The following is an 11,390-nucleotide window of genomic DNA, read 5'->3' as shown; positions in this document are numbered from 1 at the left end:
ATCCTTATACTTTTGCATTTCACAAAGTTCAACAAAATTATTAAGATGGGCAGCATCATCATCAGAACTAACACCAGAAAATTTCTCTCTCATAACAAGATTTAGTAAAGCAGGTTTAATTTCATAAAATTCTGCTGTAGTAGCAGGTGGAGCAATAGGTGTGCATATGAAATCATTATTATTTGTGCTTGTGAAGTCACACAACTTAGTATTCTCAGGAGTACCCATTTTAGCAGTAGTAAATAAAGTAAACTAAATAAAGTAAATGCAAGTAACTAATTTTGTTGTGTTTTTTAATATAGAGAACGCAAACAAGACAGTAAATAAAGTAATGCAAGTAACTAATTTTTTGTATTTTTGATATAAAGAAAGCAAACAAAGCAGTAAATAAAATAAAGTAAAGCAAGACAAAAACAAAGTAAAGAGATTGGATGTGGGAGACTCCCCTTGCAGCGTGTCTTGATTTCCCCGGCAACGGCGCCAGAAATTTAGCTTGATGACGCGTAAAGCACACGCCCGTTGGGAACCCCAAGTGGAAGGTGTGATGCGTACAGCAGCAAGTTTCCCTCAGTAAGAAACCAAGGTTTATCGAACCAGTAGGAGATGAATGCCACGTGAAGGTTGTTGGCGGAGGAGTGTAGTGCGGCGCAACACCAGGGATTCCGGTGCCAACGTGGAACCTGCACAACACAATCAAAGTACTTTGCCCCAACTTAACAGTGAGGTTGTCAATCTCACCGGCTTGCTGTAAACAAAGGATTAAATGTATGGTGTGGAAAATGATGTTTGTTTGCGAAGAACAGTAGAGAACAATGATTGCAGTAGATTGTATTCAGATGTAAAAGAATGGACCGGGGTCCACAGTTCACTAGTGGTGTCTCTCCAATAAGAAATAGCATGTTGGGTGAACAAATTACAGTTGGGCAATTGACAAATAGAGAGGGCATAACAATGCACATACATATCATGATGACTAATATGAGATTTACTTAGGGCATTACGACAAAGTACATAGACCGCTATCCAGCATGCATCTATGCCTATAAAGTCCACCTTCGGGTTAGCATCCGCACCCCTTCCAGTATTAAGTTGCAAACAACAGACAATTGCATTAAGTATGGTGCGTAATGTAATCAACACAAATATCCTTAGACAAAGCATTGATGTTTTATTCCTAGTGGGAACAGCACATCCACAACCTTAGAACTTTCTGTCACTGTCCCAGATTCAATGGAGACATGAACCCACTATCGAGCATAAATACTCCCTCTTGGAGTCACAAGTATCACCTTGGCCAGAGCCTCTACTAGCAACGGAGAGCATGCAAGATCATAAACAACACATATATAATAGATTGATAATCAAATTGACATAGTATTCCATATTCATCGGATCCCAACAAACACAACATGTAGCATTACAAATAGATGATCTTGATCATGATAGGCAGCTCACAAGATCTAACATGATAGCACAATTAGGAGAAGACAACCACCTAGCTACTGCTATGGACCCATAGTCCAAGGATGAACTACTCACACATCAGTCCGGAGGCGATCGTGGTGATGCAGAGTCCTCCGGGTGATGATTCCCCTCTCCGGCAGGGTGACGGAGGCGATCTCCTGAATCCCCCGAGATGGAATTGGCGGCGGCAGCGTCTCTGGAACTTTTTCCGTATCGTGGCTCTCGGTAATAGGGTTTTCACGACGGAGAGTTTAAGTAGGCGGAAGGGCAGAGTCGGAGGGCTGACGAGGGGCCCACACCATAGGCCGGCGCGGGCCCCATGCTGGCCGCGCCGCCCTATGGTTTGGCCGCCTCGTGGCCCGACTTCGTATCCTCTTCGGTCTTCTGGAAGCTCCGTGGAAAAATAAGACCCTGGGCATTTGTTTCGTCCAATTCCGAGAATATTTCCTTTGTATGATTTCTGAAACCAAAAACAACACAAAACAAGAACTGGCGCTTCGGCATCTTGTCAATAGGTTAGTGCCGGAAAATGCATAATAATGATGTAAAGTGTGTATAAAACATGTGAGTATTGTCATAAAACTAGCATGGAACATAAAAATTATAGATACGTTTGAGACGTATCACCGGACGATGTTGGTATTTCATAATTTGGAGTTATCACGTATCGAAACTTTTGCCTGCATAATATTGCAGTCAAGAAAGGCAAGTTCATCGTTGCTCATGTCATTTGATTTTTTTATCAAACTATATGCAAAGTACTATACTTATCACTCCTGCATTGAAAAGAAAAATACTATTTTACAATTATGAATATGACTATGTGGTGGGCAATGGAACCATGATATGTGTTGTTGGTGGAGGTTCCATTGTAAGGGTTCTACTCATTTAGGACTAATCACCAATGCCGTCTAGTGATTCTAGCGCCGTGCATATCGCATTAACCATGAGATCTATAATGGCTGTAGGGAAGTCAGCTGTATCTTTTTTCCTCTCGCATATCGACAGGTCGGTAATAATTAAGGGTTGCCTAGATCGGTCTATCTAGCTATTTGGTAAAGGACTTTGGTCCGGAACGGTCTACCAATAGATACATGGGAGGGCAGACTTGTTAAAGGCCTATGAGAGATTGAAAGGGTTGTATGGGTTGGTCTATCTATAGTGTACATGACAGGGCATGTAAATTTTTCGGATCGGTCTACCTTAATGGTAAAGGGGAGAACAAATGCCTGGATCGGTCTACCTATAGATATAGGACAGGACATACTTACAAAAGGGTGGGTATGCGGGGTCGCGGAGAAGGCAGTGATTGGCTTGGTTCTTACACCTGGCCTCACACTAAGGAAGTGTGGACGGGTTGCGCGCCCGGTTGGCAACAAGGATAAGTTCTCTTATGAAAAAGTAACGCACCTCTGCAGAGTGTATCAAATTGTGGCCGTCACTCCCTGTTTCAGGAAGGAAACTGTGAACGCGGCAGGAAAGGAACTCCATAAAGTTCTGGTCAACATGTGAAGACTGACGGGCATAGTTTTCAGAATAAAATAAACCTTTTGAAAAAAATGTTTAGGAAAACTTGCATCCCCCTATGACTTTCTGGTTTGTGGCTGTAGCTAGTGCATGATATACCTATTTCCTATGATAAACTTGTTGAGTACGCTCATACTCATCCCTCTTTGAATCCCCTGCTTAGTTATGGAGTCACCGAAGGACAAACTACCGTGAAACTCAAAGACAAAGGAGTCAACTACAACAAGATGGAGAACCCAATCAAAGAAGTCAATGGAGTCAACTTCTGCATCAACTAGAGTGGAAACCTAGACTAGTAATAGAAGGGAACCTTTTCCCTAATCCTAGGACCTATGTAGTTAGAGTTCTATAGCAAGCCAAATATCTCTAGAGCTAGAGTTAGCAATAAGTTAATACACAAGTTGTTCTTTTGGAGCATTATTTGAAGTTTTACCTCACGGTAAAGTAGGAGGTTGTGTTGATCTTCGGTAAACAGTTCGTGTATCCTTCTATAGATATGCCTTGGACTCGCATATGTTTCTGTTGTACCACTCTGAAGGATGTAATATGAGAGGAACAGTGTTTTACTTGTGTTATGTCAACGACTTGCGTACTACACCATGCAGTGGTATGTTGGGTCACCGCAGATAATTACCATGGGTCCGGTTGGTTCCACCCTTGATGGGTGTTATTTTTCGTTCGTGTTGTGGAAAATTCCAACCCAGATCCAGAAAACATCACGCGCCCGGCGAGCCGTTTCTTGTCGAGGCCACAATCTATAAAAACGCCCTCCAGCACGGCAAGGAGGACCACCCAATCGATACCAACGCCAAACCATTTATGCCTCGCCGTAAGATCGCTAACTGGACTGCCGTCAGGCAGATGTGCATCGCTCGCTTCCGGAGGGGCTTCGACGAGGACATCGAATTGCAAGCCATGGAGCTGGCCCGATAGTATGTTGAGGAGATAGCCTGCTTCGAGCACGATGGCGCGGTGGCTCAGCAGACGCCGGAGGAGGTGGTCAAGGAGGATACGCAAGAGGCCGCCTAAATCGCGGTGCGCGAGATTCACGACATCGTGACAAAGGAGGCAGTGAGCAAGGAGAACAACGATGCGGCCCTGCATGAGATTCGCCATGAGGCAGCCATGGCAACGTTGGAGTCAGTGTCGCGCGAGGCCGCAACCATTGCTGTGCGTGAGCTTCGCCACACCACCACGATGCGCAAGGAGGCGGCGACAAGGGACGCCGCCATCAACTTATGAACGGTGAAAGCCTTAAAGCTAGCATCCATACTACTTCCTCCTTTCTAACAAGTTGCTTGACTTTATCTAGATATGAAGGTATATAGGCATGTCTTACGTATAGATACATCTGTATCGAGAAAAAGTAGAGCAAATTTCTCGAGACGGAGGAAATACCTATAATCCACACCTAGATCAATCTGGCAAAATGTAATCATGAATAACATGTATTTGAACATAGATTTGCTTATTAGAAGGCAACTGTTCATGCTAGAAGAAGAACCAGCAAAATCTACCATATGAACAAGCACCTAACCCTAACACCACAAATCTATTGTGCGTGCCAAAAAGGAGCTTAGAACTATTGTACTAAAAACATATCATATAGCTGAGAGCGGATTAATTAGGGACATACCTTCATTGATGAACATCGCTTACCCGAGCTTTAATCGGGGAACAACACAGTTTGGGTTGGCGTCGATCAAGGATTGCTTGATGAAGCTAGGTTTGGATTGCCCTCTCTCCCGTCGTCGTCGCGGTTGTCTTGGGTCGACTAGCAGCATTGTAACCACCGGCGTTGAGAGGAGAGAGAAGAGAGAGGAGAGGGTGGTGAGAACGACCGAGTGAGAGGGAAGAGTGGGCGGTGACAAACTTATGGCGCGGTCTAACGTTTTTTTCCTCACGCGTGCAACCGTGTTCCCACGTTGCGCTTGTTCCGCCTCGACCGTGCCTATCAAGACAAGTTTTTGGATGCTTTGAGGAACATACGGTGCGAGCAAAAAAATAAATCCTATGGGCATTCAAACCCACGAAACTCGTACGAGAAATGGAACTGTCAGGAGCCAAACATGCACTTGGTCATTTGCAACTTCACAAGATGTACGGTAGTAAGCTTCATTACATTTAGAAAGCAATGGTCCGTCAGACTCAGATATATGCATGAAATGGCTAAACAAAGCTAAGCAACAAATATGCATGAAATGGCTAAACAAAGCTAAGCAACAACAAAAAAATGCTTGCACCACTCTCCTCTTTGTTCCAAGGTCGCGCGCGGCGGTGGCGGCGCCCGTAGGCCGTAGGCAACCAAAACCTCCTAAGCTATTGCTGGCGCCGCGCTAACTAAGAACCGACCAAATATATAATTCAGAGAACCCAAGCTAGTTAATTAATTAATCAGAGTCGCCGATGCGATGCGATCGGCGGTCTTCACGGCGACTCGGAGGAGGAGTTGGTGGAGACGGTGATGAGGGTGGACGCCGACGAGGACGACGTCCTGGGCGTCGCCGACAACTTGATGAGCACCGTCGGCGTCTTGCTGTCCATCCTCCGTCGGTGTTCCCGCACCAGCTGCTCCGCCACGCCGTCCAACCGCTCGCCGTTGGTCTGCGGCAACAACTTCTTTCCCCGGAACAGGACCGACTCCACGCCCCGCTCCGTCATCGCCGCCTCCGCCGTCGCTCCGGCAGCAATGCCGTTGCCCTGAGGAGACAACACAAAGAAGAGTTAGCTTTGCTCAATAATTCAGTGGTCATAACCGGGTGTTAAGTAAGTATGGAAGAAAATTACTACAGTGTATATTTACCTGGATGCGGATGTAGTTGGTTGCTCTGTTCTCTCCGAACGCCATTGATACTGCTTGGTCCACCTGAAAAGCAGCACGGACACCCACAGTCCTGTTTAGCCCAGCTTACGTGACGACAGTACGATTCTGTCCGTGCTGCAATGAATTCTGAAGAATTAATGGAGGACGTACCATGTCGGCCTGGCACGCGCTGGCGATGCGGAGGATGCTAGAGGACGAGGACGAGCGGGCGACCGAGGCAGCGCTCCCGCCGAGCGAGAGCACGATGAGGTCGCCGGCGCCGGCGGCGAAGGGGAACTCCTGCTTGTTGTGGAGCACGTGGGTGACGGCCACGGACGTCGGGTTGGCCACGCCCGCGCCTCCCGCGCCGGCGGTGCGCAGTCTGGTCCGCCCATCGAGGGACGCCACCTCGGCCGGCGCCACCCCGCAGGCCGCCGCGCAGACCTGCCAGAGCGGGAAGTCGAACGCCTCGGCCTCGACGGCGTCGGCGCGGGAGAAGACGAACGGCGCCGCCGTGGCCATGTCGTAGCAGGGGATCAGCAGCGGCTTGGCCGCGTCCCTCACGGTGAGGTCCCCGAACACCTTCTTGAACACCGCCTCCGGCCGCGAGGAGAACAGCCCGCCCCGGCCGGCGCGCCCGGAGAACACCTTCCGGTTCTTGGCCACCACGTCGCGCGCCTGCTCGGCGGTCATCCCACGCGCGAGAAGCGCCGCCGCGAGGAACCCGCCGACGCCAGACCCGGCCGCCAGGTCGAAATAGTCCGCGACGCGCGCGGCCTTGTTACCGGAGAGCTCCTGCAGCTGTCGCTCGAGCCTGACGAGAGCAGCCGCGGCCAGCGCGCCGCCATCCGCGCCCCCGTCGATGGAGAGCACGCGCACGCGGCCTGCTCCTAGCTCCGGCGTCTGCGCGCCGAACAGGAAGTTGGATTCCAGGATGGAAAAGATCTCCTTGCTGAGCCTGTCCGAGCCAAACGGCAGAGTCTGATCGAGCAGCGCGAGCGCAGAGGTCGCCATTGGAGGTCGATGCCTCTTCCTGTAGCTAGCGAACGGTGTGATGTGATTGGGAAGATGAGCTTCCTGTAGTGTGTGCTTGTGTGTGTAGCGTCTTGGCGCTTGCTGGGAAATTTATAGTGGTGGCGGGCACTCTCTGTTTCTGTTAGTAGCGCGCACTCGTGCACATTGCTGCCGGTGCGCCGCGTGTTCGGTCTCGTTTTGCCTGCGTGAGTACATCCTCTGGTTGGCAGTTGGTGATCTACTGCTGTATTTTTCTCATCCAATCTACTCAATTTTTTCTCATCCAATCTATTCAAAAAAATTTCTCACCCAATCTCCATTTTCTCTCCTTCTCCAAGCTACTCTCAAGCTAAAGTACAGACTGAAACTCCTATGAGAAGCAAATTCCTTGTACTATGTATTAACAAGCATAGAAATCAAGATATAAGTACAAGTCTAAAAGTGTAAGGGCTTGCTTGATTCAACGCAATGCCACACAAAATTTATAGGATTTTCATACTTAAGAATTTTTTCAATCCCGTTGGATTCATCTAGACATGATATTCTAATCCTTCTAAGAATTCTAGCAAACAGGCCCTAAAGTCATTTAACTCTTCAACCTTGTGATTAAGATCTATCGTCATGGTGTACTCCATTTATGCTCTGTTCGGATGTTGATATTGGGGGGCTAGACATTGTATTGGCCCGAATGTTAATATTTTCTGTTTTGATGTGCTAGTAGATATTGAAGTTAAATGCCAAATGTTGTTCGGATGCTCAAAGTGATGTATTTCAGTTCTAGGAGAATTCGATCATATACACTATGTTATGTACAGAACATGCACAATATTTTTGCAGTCTGATTAACAAGCAAAGAATATACGAATAACAATACGTATGAACAATAATTTTGTGCATAAGTTTGACAACATAATATATAGTTCCATTCATAATCCATCAAAAGCAAGCACATAAGATGGGATACATCACTGTTTCAAATCATACAGAAGACATAGTCTAGAAACGGTGATTCATAGAAATTCCAATACGGTACATAGAAAAGTGTGCACTAATAGTCCCCAATGACCTCTTGTACTTCCCACCCAACAACCTCATTTTCAAACCATGTCCAACTACAAGAAAGAACATTGCAACCTTTTCTTCCACACCTACATACACGCTCTCCGGCAAGCCACACTTCTCACGCAGCATAGTGCACAAGTCAAGGAAATTTCTTTTCGTTAGACGGAGCTGATCATAGCATGCAACTTCTGACCCATGATACATATCTTTGAGCAAGTATTTTCTAAGCGAGTGTCTATGCTCATCATCGGTAAAGCTCCCTAAATCCCTCGGTACCCTTTGTGTACTAACATAGTGTAATAACCCAGAACATAGGAACATCGAAGGGTAGATTTAGAATTGAGATGTGCATTTCATCGTAAAACGAGGGAAATTTGCGCGCCTTATTGCATAAAAACCTAAGAGGGATCGAGGTTCTCTCTCATTGTAATTAGTGTTAGGCAATGCAAGAATTTCGACATGATCTCTTTTGTAACTTGTTAATTTTGGGAGATGATTTGAATTGGCAATTCATATTTGAATTCAAACAAAAGAGATAATAGATGGACATTATAAAAATGAATTGTGAATTCATAATTCAAATCACAGCATATATACACACATAATTCGAATCACATCACACATACACAAAGAATTCATCAGTAAATATTAATATTACACAAGAGCTCATAAGCAAAACTTGAGCTTTATTGATCATATGCACATATTACATTGTCTTTACAATATTTATCATACAAGAATTGACAGAATAATAAATAGAACAAAATGAAATTACAAGAATTGGATGGAATAATAAACAAAATAAAAGAAGATTACAAGAATTGGTTTTTATCCTAGATCCTAAAATAAATGTCTTGGAAGGTTTTGATCTTGGATCATCTTGAGCTTGAAACCTGCAAATAAAAAGAAGAACTAGAAAGGGGGTTAAACAAAGTGTCTAGGACACTTGTCATTGTCCAAAACTTGCCCAGAGCAAGATAGACACCAGCAGACCAAACCTGAGCCAAATCATGGGCTCAAGTTTCACCAAAGTACCCACACAGCTCACTGAGCTGCTGTGCATCCAACAGCAAGCTAAGCCATGGCTTAGAACCAATAGGCAGTATAAAAGGGTAGAAACCACCCGGAATAATTCACAAGTCAACCATATAAGCATTCACCAAGCAACCAGCAATGAACAATGCATAGTTCATCTCTGTTCTTGATCAAGAACACCAAGAACCACCATAGAAACCATCCATTCATCCAAAAACCACCAACCAAAACCAGTTAGGAAGATGAGGACTTAAGCAAGATCACCGGGAGCTAGGAGGAGCAGGGCAAGTAACCAGAAACATCAAGCAACAATTCAACAACAACTAAGCATGGCCATCTAGGAGTTGGAACAAGGTATAGCATATACCTGGAGAGGATCCAATGGATCCAATCCATTCTTTAGCATGACACAAGGCATAATATGAGAAGATGCTCATGGGGTTGTCATCACTTGGTGTTGACCAAGGAATACTTGTAGTAGTGGAGGAGCTAGACACCAAGATCATCTAGATACTATTCATGTGCAAATAGACAAGTATAGATGCACAAATAGCAACCAGTAGAGGATCTACATGTACTACAAGCTACCAAAAAACTACCTAGTGAGATCCTAGCCAAGGAAACCATCAGATTAACCCTTTATTTCTTCACAGACAAGCATAGTAGCATTCATATCATGTATGATTCCCTACTGTGCAAGCAAAGATGAGTAGCCAACAAGAACTAGCCAAACTTTGTGAGCAACCAAGCAGTAGCAAGGCTACTGTGGTGACATCAACCACAAATCCATCCATTAAACCAAACTTATAAGTCATCATCATCCAGAAATGGATTCAGACTTTAATTATCTCCAGATTGATCATGGAGATATCAAATCATATACATCAATGCATATAATCAACGCTGCACAAGCAGTTCATGTATAAATAATCCACCAAAGCATACATATACAGAAATCCATGCATTAACAAGCAACAACATCACTGAGAGGCAACAATAGCATGAACCATTGCATCCTAGCCATTGGATCTTGTCCAATGAGCTATGGACAGCAACAACAACACATACACACACTTGTGCATCAGCTAGAGCAAGCATAAGTCACAACAGTAGATAGAGTAATCCATTTAATTAGCCAAAAATTAACCAGTAGCTAGCCACTGGCATTTAATTGATCAAGCACAATGCATAGCAAAGCATCACAAGCATGCAGTGATCCAAGAATTGGATCAAATGGATCCTACACAGGGCACATGTGAGCACCACTGACACCACAAGTGTTAGTTGTGCTAACCTAGGTTGATAGCAAGGCCATTAGCAAGCAATTGCATGTCACAGAAGTATCACTTGATAGAATAGGATGAACAAGCACCAGTAAGCACATGAACAATACAAGGACATGATAGGATAAGCCTAGCACAGGGAACCAACAAGAACTACACAGGCATACGCATAGCACCAGTAGGCATGGATAGGAAAGATCATGGCATCAGTAGGCTTAGGCGGAGAAGATAGCCAACACAACAAGCACATCCAGCACATCAGCAGCATACGCATAGGATAAGCAGTAGGCACGGCTCGAGCAAGTGGAGAGGATGGAGTAGAGAGAGTAGCAGAAGCAGAGAAGGAGATTACCTGGAGAGTCATGGAGGAACCCATGGTGGCACATGCCGGCCACGGAGGCGCCAACCGCGGACAGGCCAGTGCCAGACCATGCACCGCTAGCATGGAAGGCGGCCAAGGAACCAATCGGCCTCTGCGAGGGTTGAGCACGCACACGAGCCGCAGAGGAAGAGGAAGCTAGATTGACGCGGATGAGGAGGTGCGCCATCGTGCGCTGCGTCGACAGCGACCCACGATGAGCCCTAGCACCACTGGGGACAGCCGGAGCAAGGCGGCAACCATGGTGGTGACACCATCACCGCAGGAATCGCCAGTAGGGTTAGGGTTTGCGCGAGCGTGAGAGAGAGGCAAGTGAAGAGTGGGCCGACGTGTTCGGTTCCCACCGAACTGTTTTGGTCAGGTCTAAGTGGGCTGACCAAATGGGCTGCCTTAGTGGGCTAGCCCAATTGGGCCAGAGGGGCATTTTAGTCTCTTTTTTAAAATAACCTTTGAATTCTACCAAATACTAAATAATGATAAATACCTATAAAAATCCAAGAAAAATGAGATTAATGAATTTAAAATTATTCTTAACAAGGATAAAATAAGAAATGGAATTTACTACAAAAGTTCAAATTTTGGAAATTTTGAATTTAAATATGAACTTGGAATTTTAAATTTGCATTTTTCCTTTGATCTAAAAAACATGGAAAATTGCAAATGAATTCAAATATTTTTTGTTCAAATATTTTCAAAAAGAATTCTATTATTCCAAGTCTTTTCTTCTAAGGATTTAAGATTTTCCAAAAAGAAAATATCTCAACATTCCAAAATTCCTTTTATTTCCAAAAAGGAGGAAAACTCTATTATTTCAAATTCTTTA

The 11,390-nt window shown here is 45.2% G+C and overlaps 1 protein-coding gene across 1 annotated transcript; it reads right to left on the bottom strand.

Moving 5' to 3' along the window:
* Window positions 1–5,090: 5,090 nt before the first annotated feature.
* On the bottom strand, window positions 5,091–6,906 carry LOC127312123 (patatin-like protein 3). Its single transcript, XM_051342579.2, has 3 exons — window positions 5,966–6,906; window positions 5,795–5,857; window positions 5,091–5,691 (listed from the first exon to the last, which is right to left on the bottom strand). Exons 1-3 carry the CDS (start codon window positions 6,806–6,808, stop codon window positions 5,419–5,421), a joined length of 1,179 nt encoding a protein of 392 aa, XP_051198539.1. The 5' UTR covers window positions 6,809–6,906; the 3' UTR covers window positions 5,091–5,418.
* Window positions 6,907–11,390: the final 4,484 nt, after the last annotated feature.

The sequence above is a fragment of the Lolium perenne genome, chromosome 7 (assembly GCF_019359855.2).
Source record: "Lolium perenne isolate Kyuss_39 chromosome 7, Kyuss_2.0, whole genome shotgun sequence".
In the NCBI taxonomy this organism is placed as follows: Eukaryota; Viridiplantae; Streptophyta; class Magnoliopsida; order Poales; family Poaceae; genus Lolium; species Lolium perenne.
The sequence above is the reverse complement of the archived record's forward strand: the minus strand, read 5'-3'. Positions and strand labels throughout refer to the sequence as shown.